General features: G+C 42.1%; 1 protein-coding gene across 5 annotated transcripts in view; it reads left to right on the forward strand.

The window, feature by feature from the left end:
* The window catches only part of ACSL6 (acyl-CoA synthetase long chain family member 6), a 59109-nt gene extending 35512 nt beyond the window's left edge, over positions 1–23597 (forward strand). For all 5 annotated transcript variants that reach the window (XM_066278428.1, XM_066278427.1, XM_066278429.1 and 2 more), the window contains exons 15-21: positions 141–213; positions 2326–2414; positions 3607–3723; positions 6932–7075; positions 8710–8811; positions 9765–9836; positions 20830–23597. In XM_066278428.1, coding sequence (XP_066134525.1) covers positions 141–213; positions 2326–2414; positions 3607–3723; positions 6932–7075; positions 8710–8811; positions 9765–9836; positions 20830–20967 — 735 coding nt within the window. In that variant the 3' untranslated portion in view covers positions 20968–23597. The remainder of the gene's footprint in view (positions 1–140; positions 214–2325; positions 2415–3606; positions 3724–6931; positions 7076–8709; positions 8812–9764; positions 9837–20829) is intronic.
* The last annotated feature ends 1287 nt before the right edge of the window (positions 23598–24884 follow it).

Raw genomic sequence — 24884 nt, forward strand, 5'->3', positions numbered from 1 at the left:
GTTCAGCTTCACCTGGAGCAATTCCCCTCCCACCATGGAACAGCCAGATGTTGGGCAGGAGCTTAGCTGGCTGAAGAGGGCAGCCAGCCAGCTGCAAGATGGTATGTGCCTACAGTGTGGTTTCTATGTTTTGCTTAAAGGTTTATGAAGGTTATGGACAGACTGAGTGTACAGCTGGATGTACCTTTACTACACCTGGGGACTGGACCTCAGGTAGGATAGACCAGAGATGTGGGAATGGTTCACCAGGCCCTGCTGAGTTAAAACAGCTGCAGAACTTTCTCATGGAAAGTAAATTTGCAAGGGCACTTCTGAAAAACAACAGGAACAGAGCAGCACTGATGGTGGTTATGTTTAGATTGTAGCATATGGATCTGTTGTTCTCTGTGCCACGTATTTTTTTACTTACCTTTTTTTTCATATTCCAATTTCTTTTATAGATAAAAAGAAGTTATATTAAACACACACACACACACACTAGATCACAACATATAACTCCAGGTGGAAAATGATTATATCAGTAAATACCAGAAAATTAGATTTCATAGATTCTAAATACCACAGAACCTTGCTTATAGCTATTTTAGAATAACTTATATTTATTTAGAATAACAGGAAGCAGGCTATGGTTTGGATATGATCAAGGAAGAAGAGGCAACTTCCTAGTGGCCAGAGCACTATTTCTTAAAGGGCCATTTCTGAAGCCCTTTGGGAACGACAGTCTTTTATGACGTTAGTGTCTGGAAGACAGTGGCAGCCTCAGGAAGGAGCAGCTCCTGTCTACTCCCTCATTCGGAAAACTTACCTTTCAGGGAAAGGAGGAAGCAGCAAGTAACTCCTGCATTGTCCATCACAGATTTAGACCAGATACTGGAAGAGTCTGCAAACCATTCAGTGAAAGACTCCTTTAGAGCACCAGCTTGCTGTGTGAGCCCAGGGCCACTCTCAGGCTACAGTTTGCTCACCTGCAAACTATAAAACTTGGGATAATGTGCTGCACAGAAAATATGCCCAGCACTGCAGTCCTGCTCCCAGGATACTGGGAGGTAGTCAGAAGAAACATGATCCGTGGATTCTAAATTGAATCATATTTGGCCAAGTCAAGTACAGAAGCATTATTTTTTCTGAGTTTTAGTTTTTAAACTCTAGCTGAATAAAGCCTTTGGTACATGAATTTTTTTATCTTTCTATTACTGGCAAATCTACTACAAGGACTTTCTTCTAAGGTCCCGGCTCACTAACATTTTTCTTGTTGCTGCCATCATATTTTTTAATACTCTCCTTTATCCCCTTCCTTTTGGACACTTTCTTCCCTCTTATGTCATTCTCTACATTTTTCTATGTAGCACTTTTTATGTTTTGCCTTTCTTTTTCATCCTTAAAAAATTGCAGAGGCTATTATTGAGTATGAGAAGATAGGTATCTTTGTATAAACTATGAAAGAGTTTTCAACCCCTTATTTAAACTGTCTTTTTTTTCAATTTTTTTATGTATTGACTTTTTTTAATTTTAAATTTATTAGGTCAACCCCTTATTTAAAAGAGAAACCAAATCATTTTTTAATCTCCAAGGCTCTGTTGCTCACATTTCTTTTAGGACCTGATTAAAAACTCTCTACCTTGCCAGTGAATTCTGTAACAACCACAAAAAAATTACTAGAAAATGACTTCAGTGTAGTTTCATGGTTGGCGTGGTATGTAAGACCAAAATTTGAAGTCTTATCTTTCAGGGGCGAGTTACCTCTTTCTGTTTTTCATTCCTTTATTACTCGAAGTGTAATGTGTGGTCCAGAAGCAATGTCATCACCTGGGTGCCTGTGAGAGGTGCAGGATCTCAGGGCTCATCCCCGACCTACTGAGTCAGAATCTGCATCTTAACAAGATTTCTAGATAATTACTGTGCCCGTTAATCAACAGTCTGGTGATGGCAGGAAAAGCAATGATGACTATACTTTATGAACACCAAACTAAGACGTGCAATTTGACAATGGGGAAACTTTTAAGGTGGGCATGATTGTAAAAAATTCTGTCCATGTGGTTGGTGTGGGTACCAGTCCCACCACAGACCTGTGCAGGTGGGTGCCAGGCCTGGTGTGCCTGCCCAGCTCTTTAAGAATCAGTGTAAATCTAAGGCCCACAGAGGCTGGCCTGACCTTGTTTTATATTTACCACTGATCTTTGACAAATGCCCCTCTACAGGTGTGATGCTTTTCATTCATAATTCCTTACCTTGATCACTTGGGGCGGGGGTTTACATGCAATGGGCACCTTCACTGCTGGCATTGATCTCAACTCTGACCAGTGCCATATTGCTCTGGTGTTCTAGGGCATGTAGGGGCACCTCTGCCCTGCAATCACATCAAGCTCATTGATGTTGAGGAACTGAGCTACTGGACCAGCAAAGGAGAGGGAGAGGTAAATGTCAACATTTATCCATTCATGTCTGTAGATGCTATATGTAGTGAGTAAAGTCACTTTGAATTACTGATTAATTTGACTCAAATTCAGTATTTCCTCACCTTTTTATGAAACAGGGCTGGGGCTGGGACTGAGTTGGTCTAAATCAAGATTCAGAACTTCTAAACTTTTAAAAAATATTTTTATTGATTTTAGAAAGAGAGAATGGAAAGATGAAAGAGAGAAACATCAATTTGTTCCACTTATCTATGCATTTATTAGTTGATTCTCGAATGCACCCTGACCAGGGATCGAACCCACAACGTTGGTGCATCAGGATGACACTTTAACCAACTGAGCTATCTGGCCAGAGCTCCCAAACTTTTCTTAGAATCCCATTTTTAGCCCTGGCTGGTTGGCTCGGCGGTAGAGCGTCGGCCAGGCATGTGGAAGTCCCGGTTTCAATTCCCGGCCAGGGCACACAGGAGAAGCACCCATCTGCTTCTCCACCCTTCACCCTCTCCTTTCTCTCTATCTCTCTCTTCCTCTCCCACAGCCAAGGCTCCATTAGAGCAAAGTTGGCCCGGGTGCTGAGGATGGCTCTGATTGCAGTGGAGCAACATCCCAGAGGGACCGAGCATTGCCTCCTGGTCGGGCACATGCGGGAGTCTGTCTGTCTGCCTCCCCCTTGCTTCTCACTTCGAAAAAATAAAAATCCCATTTTTTCCCTAAGTAGCATGGCCTGCTGCTGCGGATCTGTCCCAGCAGAAACATGACCATTTGCAAATAGGCCAGATGGGGTGGACAGAGCTGGCTGGTACTCATTCATTCCATGGGAGTGGGTGGAAAGCTGACTGGCTGCCTGTCATGAAGGAGGGTGCTGAGGCAATCTGGTAGAATCAGCCAGCCATCTTTATCTGATGTGACCCCATCCATTGTCACAAAGCAGCATATGCCACAGGCCAGGGGGCTCCTGAGGAGAGAGCTGGTGGAGGGAGGCCTCAGGTGACCAGAACAGAGAAATAACATGGAGAGGATGCTGCCTGAGAGAAGGTGGGAGACAGCTTGGACTGTCCTATTTTGTCATCACTGCCATTTCCACGGGGATTTCTGGAGGAATAGAGTACATTATTCACATGTGCCTTTTGACAACCACACATCAGGAATCCTTCTGCTGTGGGCTGAGAGAAACTGGTATTTGTCCCTACAGATCTGTGTGAGAGGACCAAATGTGTTCAAAGGTTACTTGAAAGATCCAGACAAGACAAAGGAGGCCCTGGACAGTGATGGCTGGCTCCACACTGGAGACATTGGGCGGTGGCTGCCGGTGTGTATGTTTGGAACTCTGGAGCTCCAAACATCTGGGTGATGGGTATAAATCTGCTTCACTCTGAGGCAGGGGTCTTCTCCACATCCTTCCTGACCACCACTGGGGATTGAGAAGTTCTTCTTTATTTTGCCCCTAGAGTTTCTTCCTCCGTCCTCAGGAGGCAGGTGGTAAGGATCTATAAAGATAGGGAGGGTAGAGCTGGAGTGTGGGACCCACTCCCTCCCTTTAATGGTTTCCAGAGACCTGACAGTGCTGTGGAATCTGATGGGTGTATTACGAAGAGCAGGAGTTCATAGCCCTCGGAGGTCTGAGAAAGGCAGGGCCTGGGAGCTCTGGTGCTGGCCCAAGCTGAGAGGTGGCATCGCACAGCAGGAAAACTTGGAGCTGGGCCGGAAGGTGGCCAGGTTCCTTTGCTCTGATCAGTGGCTTACGTGGCCATGAGCAAAGAAAGCCTCATCCCTCTCTGGACTCTGTAGTAACTCTAAGAGTGTGTGGCTACGTGAAATTCTTTGGCTGTGGCCCCCAACTTTTAGCCCTAATCAGGTGTTGAGCCTCATTAATACCACTGCTTACCTGTGCAGTTACTGTTGTGAGGAATAAATGAGATTATACCTCAGCACAGTGCCTGCATGTAGGTGGTGCTAAGATGAAAGCTGTGCGCAGAAAAAGGCCCTGCTCTGAAACTGAGGGCCCTTGCCTGACGCCGCCACCCCAGAAACCTCTCCTGTGCCTCCAGGAAGGTGCTAAGGTTTGGGGTGGGTGTTCTGAGATGCTGAGTTTATTGATCATGTGAGTGGTGTTGAATCCTCTCCAGGGCTGGTGAGCTATTTGCCCCTCCTTGGATCTGTGTGCTCCCCTTTGAGAAATGCGCCTTCTTGCAGCAGACCAGGATGTGTCCTTGGTGTGTGCTGTGGTCAGGGACTTTGCTCGGGGAGCAACACATCTTGAGACACTTCCCAACTTAGTGTGGTGGGCGTGCATGGAGGGCCATACTCACCTGGGGCAAGGCAGAGGACAGGTGTCTACTGGGTTCGTGTCTCAGGATGGGAGTCAAACCCTAAGTGAGAGGAGACAGGGGGAAGGCGGGCAGGAGTAATAGCACATGCTGAGTGGAGAGACACTAGAGGTGTGAGCAGGCAGTCCTAACTGAGGGCCCACAGGTACAGAGGAGGCAGGTTGGAGAAGTCAAGTGAGGCTCAGCGACTGACAGAGGGAAGACTGTCCCATCAGCTAAGGACGCTTAGGCGTCAGGTCCTCTCACTTACATAAGCCCCTTCCAAGGCTCTGTACTTCATTTTATATTATTTTTCTTAAAGAAGACCCTCAAAATTAGAAAAAACTTAAAACCCCACAAAGCCATGGCTCTGCCACTGATGCCGCTTGACTTAGCTGAAACCACCTGCCTTTTTCAGGGCATTGTGAGAAGCAAGCAAATTAATTCACATAAAGTACCTAGTGTTGTGTTTGAACTCAAAGCCCAAGACAGCAGGCAGGCAGTCTGTGGAGTCAGTTTTTTAAAATTATTGTTTTAAAATAGTATTAGATAACTAGTTCAAGGAAAAAGTGTAAGCTTCCAATCCAGAAAGACCTCATGCAAATTCTAGTTCCCCTACTTCCTAGCTGTGTGGCTTGGGAGGAGTTAAGTAACCTCTCTGATCCTCCCTCTATTCATCTCTGCAATGGAGGTGATGATACCCAGCTCATGGGTGCTATGAATACCAAGAAAGCAGTATAGGGAAGTAGGGAAAGTATGTGATGTCCAGCCTGGGTTTTGAGCAAAACAGCCTGCTGGTTTTTCTCTTCTGGAGAAATTGTTTTGGTTCTGGTGGATCGAAAGATGGAGCAGGAGCAGAGTGTATACCAAGGTCCGGTTAGGAAATGGGTTTTTTTGTTTGTTTGTTTTTGGTTTTAGTGCATGCAAGAGAAGGGGAGAGAGATGAGAAGCATCAACTTATAGTTGCAGCACTTTAATTGTTCATTGATTGCTTCTCATTTGTGCCTTGACCAGGGGGGCTCCAGCTGAGCCAGTGACCCCTTGCTCAAACCAGTGACCTTGAGTTTCAAGCCAGCAACCTTGGGCTCAAGCCAGCGACCATAGGGTCCTGTCTGTGAGCCTACACTCAAGCTGGCAAGCCTGCATTCAAGCTGGATGAGCTTGTGCTCAAGCTGGTGACATTGGGCTTTTGAACCTGGGTCCTTGGCATCCCAGGCTGACACTCTATCCACTGCACCACTGCCTGGTCAGGCAAGGAAGTGGTTTTGACAGAGAGAGATTTGTGAGTGAGGATGGCTGAGTCTGACTGCTAGAAGTCCCTGGAGAGGCAAATGACACTGCCATCTCCAGTGTATGGGGCTTGGGGATGGGGACAGATGTGAGGAGGATGGTGATGAGCTTCCTTTGAGGACATGTGGCATCTGCAAACAGCCTGTTGTCTGAAACATTCTGAAGATAGGCGAGTTGTGAGTCTGGCATTGAGTGAAGAGGTCTGTCTGGCTGGAAGCTCAAACAGACATGGGAGTGGCCAATGAAGAGATAAATGGCAGTAACCTCAAGGAGTATTGTCAGTGAGGTGAGGAATGTAGCATTCAAGGGTTGAGCCAAGGAGAGAAACCCACTTAGGAAACCCAATAAATGTGGAAGGGAGGCAGGGAGGTGAGTGGGGGTCCTGGAGGCCAGGATCCCAAACACTCACTACACAAGGGGTGGCCTGCCTGCTGCAGAGTTCCTGGCCATCTGGCTCATCATGTGGGAGTCCCTGGGGGCCTGCCAGAGCTATGCTATGTGCTGGGGATGGAGAGGCCGCTCTTTGGGGGTGGGGCAGTAGGTGGGCGAGAGACCTGAGCTTGGCTTAAGGGAGCAAATCTGCAGATGCTATGAGAAGAGGGACAGCTGGTGCAAGGGTCTGGGCCAGAGAACCCTGGTGGGAAGGCAGGTGGGCCTTTAGTGGAGGAGGGTGGCAGGTGTGGGAGGGGCTGCAACGGAGGGGGTAGACGCTGAGGGTGAAGGACAGTGGGCGCTCAGGGAGCCATCAACCTGTGGTGCGCAGTGGCTGTGTAAGAGCAGAGAGGTCACACAGAGGAGCAGATCTGGGTCGAGTCTTCAGGATGAGACAGGACAGGAGGGAGGGACTATGGCACTAAGGGGTGAAGGGTTCAGGCTCAGGGGATGCCATCTTTTTATGAAGCTGTTTGTCCAACTCCACAGGCAGGAACTCTTAAAATTATTGATCGGAAGAAGCACATATTTAAACTTGCTCAGGGAGAATACATTGCACCTGAGAAGATTGAGAACATCTATAGCCGGAGTGAGCCTGTGGCACAAACCTATGTCCATGGGGACAGCTTACAGGTGAGCCTCCTGGGCTTCAGTTCCTCACAAGTGCTGAGTCTGCTGAGAAACCTAGAGTTATCTCAGAATGCTTTCCTAAGTATTTTGTATTTGATTAAAGGGGTAAACATTAATTTCTAATCAAACACCGGTATTTCCCTACACATTAGATTATGAGAGGAAAGTCCTTTTGAAAGGAGACATCTTAATTGATTAGGGTTCGATAAATTGTAGTTAGGTAATAAGTTTCTTGAAATAATGGTAGTAATGGACACTCCCACCACTTTAACTTTGTGTGTGTGTTTAAATAATTTATTTTATTTTATTTTTTTAAAGATTTTATTTACTAATATTAGAGAAAGGATAGATAGAAAGGCAGAGTAAGGAATGGGAAGCATCAACTGATAGTAGTTGCTTCTCATATGTGCCTTGACCAAGCAAGTTGGGGGTTCTGAACTGGTGACCTCGGTGTTCCAGGTCAACACTTTATCCACTGTGCCATTACACGTCAAGCGATTTTTTATTTTTCATTGATACTTGACATACAATATTAAATTAGTTTCAATTGTACAAGCCAGTGATTTGATATTTACATAACTTACAAAGTGATTACTTCAGTAAGTCTAGTACACATCAGACACCATACATAGTTATTACAATATTTTTTACTATATTCCCTGTTCTGTACCCACTATGTTTACCTAATGCTATACCTACTTCCAAGAGGCAGTTTGAAGTAAGATACTGAAGCAAGATTCAGGGTTCTGCTGTTTTGATTTTGAAATATGCACATATACAGATATAGATCAGTATTGCAAAAATGACACTGATGATAATATAGCTTAATAGAGTAAGCTAATATGTTAATGAATATGGTTTTGGATGAAATTATTTGGAGAGAATTGATTTTTATTCTGCTTTCAACATCATTTAGATTTAAAGTCAGAAAGATCACTGTGAATATAGTCTTCATATTCATTTGATTTCTGTAATTAAAATTATGAATTATTTTAAATAATTTAATGAACTATATTAATGAAATATATGACCATATTAATTAAACAATTTTTAAATGGCCAGGAAATTCTGAGAAGTATGTTTTGGTTCATAGTTGTTTGATTAACATCCTGAAAATGTACTCAAATATTTGAGTTTGGCATGAGACTCAAAGGTACATGTAGGTCTAACTTTATTGACTCTTAAGCTCCTTACGTTTATTCTTTATTCATTTTTTTATGAAGTTAAGGAAATAGATCAGAAAGTAAACAAACATGCGTGATATATTGGTAGAAATTTTCATAACATAGGCATATACTTATTTTTAGAAAAGGGTGGAGTCTGAGAATACCAAGACATTATTTTTAATGCTGGACTGCAAATAACCATTTTAAAAGCTTTTGTCACTAATATCATATGCCAACTATACTTTTATAAGTTAAAAAATAATAATATTAGGGCTTTTGTATTATTTTAAAAAGATTTTGTCAATTTTGGTAATTGTTTTATCTCAGTGATTGGTATGTCTTGTACTTGTAGCTTTAATTTTATATCTATATCAAAAGTTTTATAATTTTTTAGAAAAAAATTGAAACAAATGTGGCAGAGTAGAAAACAGTGCTTTTGTCATGATTTCATTTTCTTTGGTGGGATTGCAGGCCTTTTTGGTGGGCATTGTTGTGCCTGACCCTGAAGTTATGCCCCTCTGGGCACAGAAGAGAGGGATTGAAGGGACATATGCAGAACTCTGCGCAAGTAAGGTCTGTATCTGGAAGGCTGCTGGCCCTTTTATGATACTGCAGAGTGTGAGGACGAAACAACAGTAGACTGGCAAAGTTCAAACACGTAGGGAAATTTCTAACTTTATAAATGGTGGGAACCCTAAACTAGAAGTTCAACTTTTTTTGTTGTTGTTGGAGGAACTCACATTCCTTCTTAAAAAGTTTGATAAACAATTGAATTCTAGAGCTAGGAGATGTCACAGAAAGCTTGTCCAGCCCTCTTGGTATGCAGCTTGTAGGACAGTCCAGAGAGGATGGTGGCTTGCCCAAGGCCTTACAGCTTGTTAACAGCAGTATTAGATGTGAGCAGAAGTCTTCTGACTCATACGTTCTCTCCAGCTGTGAGGTGGATTTTGTATCTTCTGGGCTTAGAGAGATAGTCATGAAATTGAGAAAGTAGCACAGTTCTCCTTAGAGCACTAACCAATCACACCTTGTAGAAAACTCACGGTACATGGGGAGTCCTGTGGAAGAGAATCTCTGTGCTCTGACTAGCACCCACCCTCCAGTCATGTGGCCCATTTCTCAGCAGCAGCCACAGACCCTGTCACTTCCACTAGCCCCTGAGCTCTTCTGGGGTGACAGGGCCTCTGGGAATTACCAGGTTGACCAGAAGGCCACTTAAAAACATCAAGTGGAACACACAATAAAACATACAGATGATGTATTATAGAATTTGATGTATTATAGAATTGGACACCTGAAGCCCATATAATTTTATTAACCAATGTCACCCCAATAAATTCAATTTAAAAAATCAAGTGGTCCCTTAGATTATCACTCCTTTGGGCCTGCCAGGTACTTACTTGCCAGATGAGAGGTGATGATTGGGATGCTCCCAGCGAATGTTAGCCCCAGTTTGGGTGGATAGGGAGCATGTTGGTATGAAATGTGTTTTTGGTGTTGTAATTTTACCTATTGGTTTAATTTAGGAACTGAAGAAAGCCATTTTGGAAGATATGGTGAGGTTAGGAAAAGAAAGTGGACTCCATTCTTTTGAACAGGTAACTATAACCTTCCCCATACTTGTTACAGCCTTTGGGCAGAGATGAAAATTAAATTAAGCCACAGTGACTCTGACCTACATTCCCCACACCCTCCGTGGTGTGGCCTGCAGGTAGGCTTTGTCCAGCAGACCCAGAAGGCCTATTTCAACCTGACTGCCACAGCCTATGTCCTGGACTGAGATGTGTCAGACATCAAGTGGGACTGCTTGTTGTCCTCATAATCACAGATGTTCATAAAGCTGAAATATTACCCTAGCTGTCACTACTTGATCCTGTGTGCATGGTCTGATTCCAGTTGCTGCAGCAGTCCAGACCAGAGCCCTGTCTTATTTTTATTTTTGTGGGGACACTTCTTGGCTGCAGCAGGCAGATTTATATGCTAGTACATCAGGAAAACTGTGCCCCCAGGGTCATTGATCTGTTAGCCCAGCATGCCCTCTACAAAGAGAGAGAAACAGAGAATTAGCGGAGGACACAGTAGTCTATTAAGACCTTTGTCTTTGCAGAGTTGGGATTCTTATTGTAACTGAATTCATAAGCATACTTGGTCCTATTTACATATACCATTTATATATCCTCTTTAGTTAAAAATTCAAAAAGAAAAATTTATCAAGTAGAAAAAAATTAATATTCTTATTTTTTAAATTTCCTAGTATATATTGTAATTAATATAATTGTCTTTCATAAAATTTTGTTTCTCCCATAGGGTCTCCAAATATAGTGCAAGGTTTATGAGAATTTTAAATTTTGGCCCTGGCCGGTTGGCTCAGTGGTAGAGCGTCGGCCTGGTGTGCGGGGGACCCGGGTTCGATTCCCGGCCAGGGCACATAGGAGAAGCGCCCATCTGCTTCTCCACCCCCCCCCCTCCTTCCTCTCTGTCTCTCTCTTCCCCTCCCGTGCAGCCAAGGCTCCATTGGAGCAAAGATGGCCCAGGCGTTGGGGATGGTTCCTTGGCCTCTGCCCCAGGCTCTAGAGTGGCTCTGGTCGCGGCAGAGCGACGCCCGGAGGGGCAGAGCCTCACCCCCTGGTGGGCAGAGCATCGCCCCTGGTGGGCGTGCCGGGTGGATCCCAGTCGGGCGCATGCGGGAGTCTGTCTGACTTGTCTCTCCCCGTTTCCAGCTTCAGAAAAATACACACACAAAAAAAAATTTTGTATGTTCATTTTCATGATAACCTAAAAGCATTTTAAAACTAGTTTTAAATATAAAACTCTTAGAGTAATTACTTGCAATTAAAAAAACATTTCTACCATTTAAAACTAATTTTTTTTTTTTTTGTATTTTTTTTTCTGAAGCTGGAAACCAGGAGGCAGTCAGACAGACTCACTCCCACGTGCGCCCGACCGGGATCCACCCGGCATGCCTACCAAGTGGTGATGCTCTGCCCATCTGGGGCATTGCTCTGTTGCAACCAGGGCCATTCTAGCGCCTGAGGCAGAGGCCATGGAGCTGTCCTCAGTGCTTGGGCCAACTTTGCTCCAATGGAGCCTTGGCTGCGGGAGGGGAAGAGAGAGGCAGAGAGGAAGGAGAGGGGGAGGGGTAGAGAAGCAGATGGGCGCTTTTCCTGTGTGCCCTGGCCGGGAATCGAAACCGGGACTCCTGCACTCCAGGCCGACGCTCTACCACTGAGCCAACCGGCCAGGGCTAAAACTAATTTTTTTAAGTTTCAAATTGAGGGCCCTGGCTGGTTGGCTCAGTGGTAGAGTGTCCACCCAGCATATGGATGTCCCAGGTTTGATGCCTGGACAGGGCACACAGGAGAAGTACCCATCTGCTTCTCCCCCCCCCTCTTTCTTCTCTCTCTCTTTCTTTCTCTCTCCCCCTCCTGCAGCCATGCCTTGATTGGAGTGAGTTGGCCTCAGGTTCTGAGGATGGCTCCATGGCCTCTGCCTCAAGCCCTAGGAAGAACTCAGTTGCTGAGTAACAGAGCAATGCGCCAGATGGGCACAGCATCGCCCCCTAGTGGGCCTTGCTGGGTGGATCCCAGTCGGGGAGCATGCTGGTCTATCTCTGCCTCCCCTCCTCTCACTAAATAAAAAAAAAAAGTTTCAAAGTGAGGAAATCTAAACATAGCTTCAAGATCTGAGAGACTTTTTTTTTTTGAAATATATCTTTTTTTTTTTAAATAAATTTTTATTAATGGTAATGGGATGACATTAATAAATCAGGGTACATATATTCAAAGAAAACATGTCTAGGTTATTTTGTCATTAAACTATGTTGCGTACCCCTCGCCCAAAGTCAGATTGTCCTCCGCCACCCTCTATCTAGTTCTCTGTGCCCCTCCCCCTCCCCCTAACTCTCTCCCTCCCTCCCTCCCATGTCCTCCCTCCCCCCACCCCTGGTAACCACCACACTCTTGTCCATGTCTCTTAGTCTCATTTTTATGTTCCACCAATGTATGGAATCATGTAGTTCTTGTTTTTTTCTGATTTACTTATTTCACTCCTTATAATGTTGAAATATATCTTTACATTAACCTAGTTGAGAAGCACTGCTTTACTCTCATCTGACAGCATGTTTTAGGGCAAATAAGACCTGGAAGAATAAATCTTTATAAAATTATAAAAATAAAATTATAAAATCTATGGCACTGAAGCAATTTATATTTATTTTTCTTAAGGAAAGGTCAATTCTGACATCATAATTATTTAAATTTTTAATTGTGGTAGAACTGGTTTCCTTGCCCTTCCATAAGGGAAACTGGTGACCAGATCATATGATCATGTAGAACAGGGCCACAGATGGGTGATACAAGATCTGGCTACTGTGGGCGTGTGTGCTAATCTAAAAGGCTGGCTTTGAGGGCACGCTGTGTGCACCAGGCCCAGGGACAGGATTACTAAACTGGACTAGTTCCTGTGATTCCTGAGGCCTGCATGCCCCTGCTGGGTTTGGGATGTATGACTTGCCCCAGGGCATGTGGAGAATGATAACACCTTGTTTCCCCTTCCTAGAAAAGACTCTTAAGATTATGTTTAAAAGGTACTTTTGGCTATATTTCCAGTGATAACCAGTATGCAAGTCAGAGAGCTTTCACTGAGAGGAGACATGTTCTTGACTTTCCGTAAACTTGAAGCAGAGTTACTGCTCTAATAATCTGCCCTCACCATGGTAACATCAAATACAGAGAAGTCATGCCTGACCTGTGGTGGCGCAGTGGATAAAGCGTCAACCTGGAAATGCTGAGGTCGCCGGTTCGAAACCCTGGGCTTGCCTGGTCAAGGCACATATGGGAACTGATGCTTCCAGTTCCTCCCCCCTTCTTTCTCTCTGTCTCTCCTCTCTCTCTCTCTCTCTCTCCCTCTCCTCTCTAAAATGAATAAATAAAAATAAAAAATAAAAAAAACAAATACAGAGAAGTCATATGGCATCCCAAAGGCCTGCGTTTTACTGCCAAGGCTGTCACCTCTTTGTTGGTCTATGGTATCCTCCCCACCACAGCCAGTGTGTGCCTTCAGCTGACCACAGGACAGCAAACACCAGGCCTCAGGCCTGAGGAGGGTCCACGGACATTATAAACTTTAACAGAAATTGAGTTAATCCATAATCCATCTTCAGTTTGCCCTTTCCCCTTTTCCTCAAATTTGAATGATCAATTACGGCATAACACTGATTTTTTAATTTATACACACACACACACACACACACACACACACACACACACACACACACACGTATCCAAGCCCAAGGCTTAAATCATTCAACAAAAGCTTTAAGAGTTCAGACTTACTGGGCAGTGTTGCTATGAATTAAATGTTGAAATAGATAAAAAATTAATGTAATTTAATTACCAGAAATGGACAATTCCTGGAACTAACTCAACAATTATTAATTTATGGAGATCTTTGGAAGGTATATTTTAATGAGTAGATAGAAAGCATTTAAAATAACTATCAATTTTTAAATGTAGGTACGTGGAAGCATGTGAGCCTACTTAACTGATTTAACCATCTTGACTTTTATATGCTCTATTACTTTGCATAAGCAATACAAAGTGAACTTTGACACTTGATAGATTTTTCAAATTATGACTTGGAAGCCCTCATTAAAAATATTTTGCCCTGGCTGGTTGGTTCAGTGGATAGAGAATCATTGGCCTGGTATGCAAACATCCCAGGTTCGATCCCGTGTTCGATCCCCAGTCAGGGTACATTTGAGAAGCGACTCTCTGCTTCTTTTCTGTCCCCATTGTCCCTTTAGGCTTGCTGCAGTAACTGGTGTAACAGATATTCAGAATCTACCTGTTGATGCAGTCCTTTCTTTCTAAAATCATATTTTCTCTTACCTTGTACTTGCCATCTAAATAGCATAATGTAGCTTTCCCTATGAAATCTATCTTCCCTGAACTGTTTGCCTTTAGCCTCTGCTTGTCACTACTGGAATTTCAAAGGTTCACTCCCTTGCCTGTACTGAACACAGTCTCTTGTCCCAATTACACACTGTTCTCCTTGTGCCATTAGGAATGCTGAGGAGCTGGAGCCCAGGCTGCAGGAACACTGTACAGATTATATCTTGGCATTTGCATCTCCTTTAAAAATTTTTTAATTAATTCCATTTACGAAAGAAGATGGAGAGCTGATTTGCACTTACCAAGAGTCTTTATATGATACTGTTTCTATCGGAAGAGAACTTTTCTTTTTTAAGTTAAGGACATTAGCACTGTCATTTTTCCAATTTTTCATTTTATGATAGTGAACATGAATTACAAAGTTAAATCATTGCATCCAGGATTAAGTTTGACTTAGACTGTATGCATGTTTTCTTCAGGTTAACTAGTATTTTTGTCAAATGGTGATCTCCAAACTTGTTTATGTAGCAGAACTTAGATGACATCTTATATGACTGTTGAGCATGCACAAAACATAAGAGCAACGTTGTCACGGGGTTCAAGGCTTAAACCAGAGCCTGTTTTCCACCCCGCTTCAAGCCAACCATCCCACTTCATCACTCTCCCACCCCGCCCCACATACTGCTTGCCTCTCCCCCACCTCATCCCACCCCTGTCTATACCCCATCTCCAACCCCCCCCCAGTAGTAGCCTTTTCAGAACCCCTAGTTCTCAGCGCAATATAGTCTGAAAATGTCTCCCTTGGGACATTTTGTTAGTGAATTTTGGGTCCCCTAAGATGGTTCAAGTTTGACAAAAACAAATTAGAAAAAAATGTCTATTCTAGAGAGTACAGAAAACAGCTGCCCTACTCCCTTTCAACCCCTTGCTTCTTTGAATATCAAGAACATTGGGTTTTCCAACAAAACCCTTTATTTATTTATTTATTTACTTACTTACTTACTTACTTATTTATTTTTACAGAGACAGAGAGAGAGTCAGAGAGAGGAATAGACAGGGACAGACAGACAGGATTGGAGAGATGAGAAGCATCAATCATTAGTTTTTCGTTGCGCGTTGCAACACCTTAGTTGTTCATTGATTGCTTTCTCATATGTGCCTTGACCACGGGCCTTCAGCAGACCGAGTAACCCCTTGCTGGAGCCAGCGACCTTGGGTCCAAGCTGGTGAGCTTTTTGCTCAAGCCAGATGAGCCCGCACTCAAGCTGGTGACCTTGGGGTCTCAAACCTGGGTCCTCTGCATCCCAGTTCAACGCTCTATCCACTGCGCTACCGCCTGGTCAGGCCAAAACACTTTTTATAAGAACTTTAAGTAATTCTGAAACATTTGATAATAACCTCTTTTAGCCCAGATTTCCAGCTATTTATATGGATGTCTGAGTAGAAATCATTTCACTATGTGAAGTAAAGTTGAGGCAGCTGCTATAATGTTAGCTCTTGTTTTGGCCTGAAGTCTCCTCCTCCCCTCCCCTTCCCACCACAGGAACCCCTTAAAAATGCTATTCTTTTTATGAAAAGTGAATCCTTAATTAGAACAAATTTTTGAGAGACAAAGATGAATCTGATTTACTAATGCTGTGCTCATTTGAGAACTTTTACATTTTTACATTATGAGCATGGGGGGGAGCTAGAACTTGATAAAAATTAAAGTTTTTTATGAAGTTGGAAGTATAGCTGTTCTAGAGGTATTCTTTGTAAATTGAGTTTTTATCTGAAAAATCGTTGAATGTAAGGGAGAGTTTTCTGTACAAAGGATTCTTTGACATCTCAAAATACCCATCTGTTGCCTTGGCCGGCTGGGTCAGTGGATAGAGTGTCGACCTGGCATGCAGACATCCCTGGTTCGATTCCCAGTCAGGCACACAGGAGAAGTGACTATCCGCTTCTCTTCTCCCACCGCTTCCTCTTCTCTCCCTCTTACCTTCTCACAGCCAGTGGCCGCAGGCACTGAGGATAACTTGGCTGGTCCAAGCATCGGGTGCTGAGGATAGCTCGGCTGATTCGAGCATTGGTCTCAGACGGGTTGCCAGGTAGAGCCCAGTTGGGGTGCATGTGGAATTTGTCTCACTATCTCCCCTCCTCTCACTTAAAAAAAAAAAAGTACTCACCTGCTGGGGCACTAAACTGTTAGTATCAAAGATTTTGAAAGCTATCAGTGACATTGAATTTTTGCAACTATTTGCATACATTGATTTTTTCCATTTTTTTATTGTGGTAAAATAAACATAACATAAAATGTGTCAACTTAACCATTTAAAATTTTTTCCATTGATTTGAGAGAGAGAGAGAAAGGGAGAGAAAGAGAGAAGCATCAATTTGTTGTTCTACTTAGTTCCATTTAGCTGTGTATTCATTGATTGCTTCTTATATGCTCCCTGATTGGGGATTGAACCTATGACCTCAGCATACTAGGATAATGCTCTATCCAATGAGCCACCAGCCAGGGCCATCTTAACCATTTTTAAGTGTATAGTTGAATGGTATTAGATGCATTCATAATATTGTATAACCATCACCACCATCCTTCTCTATCCTTCTTTTCTTCTTGTAACACTGAAACTCTGCAGTGTCACCAAAAAATAACTCCCAAGTCCACCTCCTCCTCCCAGCCCCTGACAACTACCATTCTACTTTCGCTCTCTCTGACTTTGACTACTCTAAGTACTTCATACTAGGGGTATCATGCAGTAGTTGTCTTTTTGTGACTGGCTTATTTCACATAACATAATGTTCTCAAGGTTCATCCATATTGTAGGATATGTCAGAATTTCCTTCTTTTTAAAAGAGAATAAGGATTCAGTGTGTGTGTGCGTGTGTGTGTGTGTGTGTGTGTATCACATTTTGCTTATCCATTTATCTACTGATAGACATTTGTGTTGCTTCCACATTTTAGCAGTTCTGAATAATGCTGCTGTGAACATGGCTATACATTTATTTTTTGGAAACCCTGGCTTAATTTTTTGAGGAAACGCCATACTGTTTTCCACAGCAGTGGAAATCAACAATGTGTTCCAACCAATTTCTCTATAATTTTACCAATACTTTTTATTTTCTGTTTTTCTTTGTGTATGGGGGGATGTGATAGTCATCCTAACAGGTATGAAGTGGTATATATATTGATTTTTTAAGTAAGTCATTTCCTAATTGAGTCCATTGATCTTATTAACAGTTCTTATATGACTGTAGTGTCTGAAGCAATAACCTCCCTCTTCTGTTCTGGCTTTTGTAACCACATTCCAGTTCCCTTCTACTTCTCAGATCACACTTCCTCATCTGCAGTCGAGGCTGCCTTTCTGTCCTGCATACTAACATTTCTATACCCAATGTCCATAGACCACTTGGTGTCTCAGAAGCATTTCAAATTTTATATGAATACTTGATCTTCCCACCTCCAAAGAATCTTTCTGCTGCTCCAGTCTTTCTGCTCAAGCAGAAACCTAGAACCATTATTCTCTTTCTCTACCAATTACCCAAACCGATTATAAGTCCTGTCCTTTCTACCCCTGAAATCTGTTTATCTCCACAGCCCACTTGAAAGCCCAAATCTGGTCGTCCAGCTTCCACTTTTCCTCACTGCAATCCATTAGTAACAAGTTAATCAATGTAAAGAGCTATTCTGGTTCTGTCACTGCTTAAAAATCATTTAAAGAGGCCCTGGCTGGTTGGCTTAGTGGATAGAGCGTTGGCCCAGCATATGGACTTCCAGGGTTCAATTCCCAGTCAAGACACACAGGAGAAGTGACCATCTGCTTCTCTTCCCCTCTCTCTCCCCCTTCTCTCTCTTTTCCCCTCTTGCAGCCAGTGGCTTGATTGGTTCGAGCATCAGCTCCACGGTGCTGAGGATAGCTTGGTTGGTCCAAGCGTCAGCCTTAGGCATTGATAATAGCTTGGGTGGATCGAGTCGGGGTGCATGCAGGAGTCTGTCTATCTCCCCTCCTCTCACCTAAAAAAATTATTTAAATAATTATTTCCAAACTCCCTACCTTGGCATATTCATACTTTATAATTTAGTCTCTCTCTCCAGCCCCATCTCTTTCTTCTTCGTTTGTACTATGTGCTTCAGCCTGCACTTATAATGCCCCAAATGTGCTATGGCACATGTTGCCTCTGCCTAGGGCACCGTCCTCTCCTCAGGCCACATAGCAGCAACTACTACTTTTCCCTTGCTGTCTTCATCTGGCTAAAGCCTACTTATCCTTGAGTTTAACTAGGGTATCCCGTTTCAGTGATTAGAGGGTAAGCTCCATATGGGCAGGGCTGTGCCTTCTTTGTCTCTGTAGTGCCTGACACAGCACCTGACACTCAGTACTTTCTCAACAAAACAACGAAATCAATGTATATGTGTATTTAACATATATATATTGAATTAGGTTTTGGTTTTTGGGGTTTTTTTTTGTGTGTGTGTATTTTTCTGAAGTTGGAAACGGGGAGGCAGTCAGACAGACTCCCGCATGCGCCCGACCGGGATCCACCCGGCATGCCCACCAGGGGGCGATGCTCTGCCCATCTGGGGCATCGCTCTACTGCAACCGGAGCCATTCTAGCACCTGAGGCAGAGGCCACAGAGCCGTCCTCAGCGCCCGGGCCATCTTTGCTCCAATGGAGCCTTGGCTGTGGGAGGGGAAGAGAGAGACAGAGAGGAAGGAGAGGGGGGAGGGGTGGAGAAACAGATGGGCACTTCTCCTGTGTGCCCTGGCCGGGAATCGAACCCGGGACTCCTGCACACCAGGCCGACGCTCTACCACTGAGCCAACCTGCCAGGGCTGAGTTAGTTTTTTAAAGTCTATGTTATAGAAATCTTTAAGCCTATTTGGTATTTAATGATATAGATTTATTATCTCAACAAAATCATGGAATTCAGAGTCAACTGTCAGTCAGGATATAATTAGAGATAGTATCATTCCAGGATTCAACTCAAGCCCAGATTATAAAATTCTCATAGAACTGACAGTTGGCCCTTCAGCCAGAGCCTCACTAGCCCCACCCCCACCTCCAGCCTTGCTAAGAGACTTTGTATGAGGAGACTTGGGATATGCCTCATGAAAATAGACAATGTAAAGACCAAGTCTGAGGGCCACATCTCCTTCCAATAGATGTGATAAAATTTTACAGCAAAAATTTTTAAAAACATAGACTCATCATGTCCCCCCTAGACTTTTTTCTCCTCCTCCTCCTTCTCCCCCTTCTCCTCCTCCTCCTCTTCCTCCTCCTTCTTCTTCTTCCTTCTTCTTCCTCTCCTTGTTCTTCTTCTCCTCCTCCTCTTTCTTCTTCTTCTTTTTCTCTTTCTTCTTCCTCCCATTCTTCTTCTCCTCCTCCTCCTCCACTTCCTCTTCCTCCTCCTTCTTTGCATGAGAGATAGAGAGAGAGAAAGGGACAGACAGGAAGAGAGAGAGATGAGAAGCATCACCTGGTAGTTGTAGTACCTTAGTTGTTCATTGATTGCTTTCTCATATGTTCCTTGACCAAGGCGCTCCAGCTGAGCCAGTGACCCCTTGCTCAAGCCAGTGACCATGGGGCTATGTCTATGATCTCACACTCAAACTGGTGAGCTCGTGCTCAAGCCAGCAACCTTGGAGTTTCTAACCTGGGTCCTCAGCGTCCCAGGTTGACGTTCTATCCACTGAGCCAATGCCTGATGAGGCCCCCGTAGACTTTATATTACTCCTATGAGTGGCACCATCATGCCACATCATAGCTGTCCAAGCCAGAAACCTGGGAGTTCTTAAGGCTATCTCTTTCTCTACTACATTTTGCCCATTTATCTCTGAATTGTTCTTAGGACTGCTAACTTGTCGCTGACACTACTCTAACTGTAGGCCCTTATCTTCTCTTCCATGGATTGGCCAGATCCTTCTGGTTGCTTTCCCTACTTTCAATCTTAATGTTCTTAAAAACCACTTCACATTTCTCTTATAGAGATCTTTCTAAAATGTGTATTCAGCCATGTCATTGCCCTGTGTGAACACCTTCAGTCCGTCCCTATTGTCTTCAGTATAATATCTGAGCTTCTCCTAGTGGCCCATCTACTACTTCAGTGTCATCTCTCACCCCCCTATACCTCCCACTTTATGTAACTATAAGAAACCACTTGGACTTCCTTTCTCACACTCAACCATTTCTTCCATAGCTTTGTTCTTGGGGTTGCCTCTGCCTGGAAAGCCCTTTTTACCCACCTCTCCTCCTTGGCTGGCTAGCTCTTACTCATTCTTTACCATTCATCTGATTTGGGAAGGCTTCCCTGACTGCTCCTTCCTCTCCCTGGCCATAACTGGGTTAGCTGCTCTTCATCCTGGCCATAGCTGATCATCTAATGATTGCCCAGTGTGTCTGCTCTCTGGGATGCCAGTGTGCACTCCCTGAGGGCAGGGGCACTTGTGGTTCCTCTTTGTGTCCTCAGTGCCTGGCACAGAGTAAGCAGCCAATTCATCTATGTTGACTGGCTCAATGAAGGGCAGGAAGGAAAGAAAGCAGCTTTCAGACATGTCAAATAGGCTGAAATGTTAACATAATTTTGACTTTTAAATAGGCATAGTGTTTTTATATCAATATGTCTATTTCCATATGCCTGTTTACTTTTATCATGTATACTATATATGCTGTTATATTCCTGATAAAAATGTATTCTGCATTTGGTTTTTAGGTTAAAGCCATTCACATCCATTCTGAAATGTTCTCAGTTCAAAATGGCTTGCTGACACCAACACTAAAGGCTAAGAGAGCTGAGCTGAGAGAGTACTTCAAAAAACAAATAGAAGAGCTTTACTCAATCTCCATGTGAAGTTCAAGGGAAGTTCTTCTCAGTACAATGGACTGTGTAGCAATATTACAGTTATTCTTGAAAGTAATGAGTCAGAATGATGCAGCTGAAAATGAATAAGTACGTGACCTTATGACTGAGCCTTTTCTTGTCCTAAGAAGTCCTTAACAATATTTTCTCTATCACCACTGAGTATACTTTATTTTTATTATAATGATATTGTAGCAAGCTGCTAAAAATATAGCAAATGGCAATGTAAAAAATCAAGACTTTCCTCAAAACCGTGTACCACTAAAAGAAATATATTCTTCATGTTCATAGCATTCTTATTAAACATAAAGGAAAAATATAACTGATATATTGTACTTAATTACTTGTGGAATAGTAACCAGATACAGCAAATATCTAGGCAATATGGACTACCTCATTCAATAACTAATTGTCAAAATTATAATTAAATCATACTTAAAAATTAAAACTAGGTGTACAGAATCATGCTAAAACAAAACATGATAATTCACAACCTACATAATTTCAGAGTCTTCAAACATGACAATTCTTGTTGATGCAAAAAAAGTTTTTTCTAATTTTTACTTTTATTCATAAAAAATGCAAAGTCAGATATTCTTAAAACAAATGTTATATTTATATAACATGTTGCAAAAGTCTTGCAATAATACATTTTCTTGTTTATAAGCTCATTAAAATATTCAGTAACTACCTAGAAAAAAACGTAATGTATAACTTCTTCAAGAACAGTACATGTATGTTCTTGGACTTCTTACCACATGAATTCTAAAAGCTGTCTGTTGACTCTACAATGAATGGAACTTTGGGAAAGACTTGGGAAAAGAAACCCAGAATTATTTCTCAGGATGGGCAGCAATTAGTGTACTTATGTTCCTTACTGGGTTCTTCCAGTCTCCCATTCTCAATATGTCCATTCCAGGTCTGGGAAACCCAAAACAGCTATAATTCTGAACAATTTCACTTTCTTTCAATAAGACAATCAAGGCATGATGTGGGGAAGAAGTGTTATTTCCAAATAATGTAATTTTTCCACAACATAATTTTGGAAGAACCTCTTCAAAAGACCCTTAGAAAATGTTTTAAGTCCATCATAGATAAATAACTCCTTGGGGAATAATTCCATTCATAACATCTTTAAATGCTTTTAAGCTCAACCACAAAACCTCCTCTCTTGTATTATGTATTTAGACACTTCTTGCACCTGGGTGTCAACAATTTCATATAATTAAAGCCCAGCATGAACAACAGTTAAGGTCCAACCTATAGACTGTCCATCTGCAGAATGAAACATCCCTAGGAACATGTTTTCTTTAGAGACAGAACTTGGAAAGCAGAGATGGGAGCAGTGTTCACACTCCAGAAGCCTCTTTCCCCTGGAGCAAACCCAAACTGTAACTTAAAAGCTGCATGATCACACAGCCTTTGGATGAGTGTGCATCAGTGATTACACACTTACAGTTCAGTCTTGGCAAAAGTGAACCACAGCTTCATTGGATGTATTTATCCAATTTTTTATATGTATTCCTTTGGTATATTCTCTTTGCAGACTCTCTACTTGCATTTATATTTTTGACTTTTCATAAATGAGCTAGTTCTACACACATTAACTTTTAAAGGCATTTCTGAATAAACAAATACCAGAAAATGTCCAAGGCCACATCTGTTTAGCATTATTTTTTTTTATTCAATATATATTTGACTAATTAAAAGGGAAAATCTTAGCTGAATCGGATATTTGTACTAAAGGCAAGTAGCTAGCTTCACATCTTGAAGAAAATGAAGCTGTTTCCCATTGTCCTTCTATTCAACTTAATTATATAGCTGGATTTGTTTCCAAAAGGAACTTATTTTGATTCTATGTATACCTCATAGTAGTTAGATATGGTTGATTATGGAGAACTTAAGATTTCTTCTTTTTTTATTTTGAAGATCTTATATTTCTTTTTTCCCGGAACAACAGGAGTACAGTTTAACAAATTGAAGTAAAGCCTCTTGATAGAGAACTATGCAATACTTTAAAATGTTAGCAATGAATTTATTGTAACAAAAGTGCTTATTTAAAAATTTTTGCCTGACCTGTGGTGGCCCAGTGGAAAGCATCAACCTGGAATGCTGAGGTTGCTGGTTCGAAACCCTGAGCTTGCCTAGTCAAGGCACATATAGGAGTTGATGCTTCCTCTTCCTCCCCACTTCTTCCTTTCTCTCCCCTCTAAAATGAATAAATAAAATCTTTAAATAAAAATTTTATAACACCTTTATTGAGGTAAAATTTACATGCCAGAGCATATTATGTTTCTATCAGCCTTCCTGGTCTGTGTGAAATCCTCACACTTGGGCCAGTAGACAAGTTACTGCAGAAGTGCCGAGAGAAGTGAACAGTGGGCCCGAAATATATTGCATGTACATTGTATATCTATTCCTCTAACTCCACTGAATTTTTTTTAATAAAGGAGAAATGAAACAATATGTATTAATGGACAGATCCTTCTTGCTTCAGATTTCCTAACTTTATTTAGTGGGGAAAAGTTTGTATTTCTCTTTAAGTCTATGTACTTACGATGTTCAACTTCATAGTGGATGTCAGATCCAATTTAAGTCTAGAGGTTCAACAGAGATTAATTCCTTAGGCATAAACATGCTTGCTCTTAAACACTTGGCCTTTTATCTGTTTCTTTTAATTCAAATGCATTAGTAATTCTCACATTTTACAAACTAAGCTTGTATATATTATAAAATAGAATATATGTCATTTTTTTTTCCTTTTGCCATAAAAGACATCTCTGTATTATATTGTGATTATCCCCAGGTGAGAGAGGGAACTCTGACCAGGTGTGGTGCATAGGCCTAACTCCAACTATTAGGAACTTAAACTCAGGAGTCTAAGAAATGAACATACCATGTCTCCTTCATATGAGCAAGTCAACCTTTTATTCCTAATTTAAGTGAAACTGCAAGCATGAGAAAAAAATAGAACTTTCTATTGCTACTTTTATAGTCAGGTGATGTTTTAGCAACTTGAAGTTGGCACTTAACTTGATTATATTACCCATCAAAAAAAATCTTATTTTTCTGCAGTAAAGAAAATGAATTTTTCTTTATTTTCCAAATGTATTAAAGCACAAATGTGATCTAGTTATTTAGAATACAAAATACTGCTAAATGAATGTAAAGAATGGAAAAATGTATTTTTGCATGAAAACAGACTATTTGCAAACTTGCTCAATTATCTCAGGAAAAAAATAATGAATAATCATATATAGAATTGATAAACTATATGTTGAGCTAAGTTGCTACATTTTCTTGCCTGTTTTTATGTTAAGGAAGCATATACAGGGGGTCCTCCGGTTATGACAGTCTTGACATAAGACATTTCAAGTTTACACTCACTGCCATAAAAACTTAACAACAAAATTGAAACTTGAGTGTTACAGCTTACGCCATTAGTTCATAGTTATGGACTACATGAGCGAACTAGTTTAGTTGTGTGCGGTGGGAGAATATGCAGTAACGTGGCATATGCGTGAGGGAGTTGGTGTCCCCCAGTACACTTACCCACACCATTTTGGACTGTTAAAAGTGCAAGTGTTCTGTTTGTGTTAAGTTACAGTATGTTTCAACTTACACCAAAATTCAGGTTACATCGCTGTCATAGGAACAGAACTGTGTAGTAACCTGAGGACCCCCTGTACATGAAAATACAAAACGATCCTGGTAGTCTGAATTTTCTCTTAAGTATGCTGCACAGCCCATTCTGTGAAGCTACAATTAACTGCAGTAAGAATGGAATTAGCATTCAAGTGAGGAGAAAGCCCCAAATGAGAAACTTCAGTTAGAGTACAATGAGTGGCTATCACCCAGAGGCAATAGATAAAGATCTGGAATACAAGCATTTCTAAACCTGATCCCAA

Source organism: Saccopteryx bilineata, chromosome 4, assembly GCF_036850765.1.
Source record: "Saccopteryx bilineata isolate mSacBil1 chromosome 4, mSacBil1_pri_phased_curated, whole genome shotgun sequence".
Lineage (NCBI taxonomy): Eukaryota > Metazoa > Chordata > Mammalia > Chiroptera > Emballonuridae > Saccopteryx > Saccopteryx bilineata.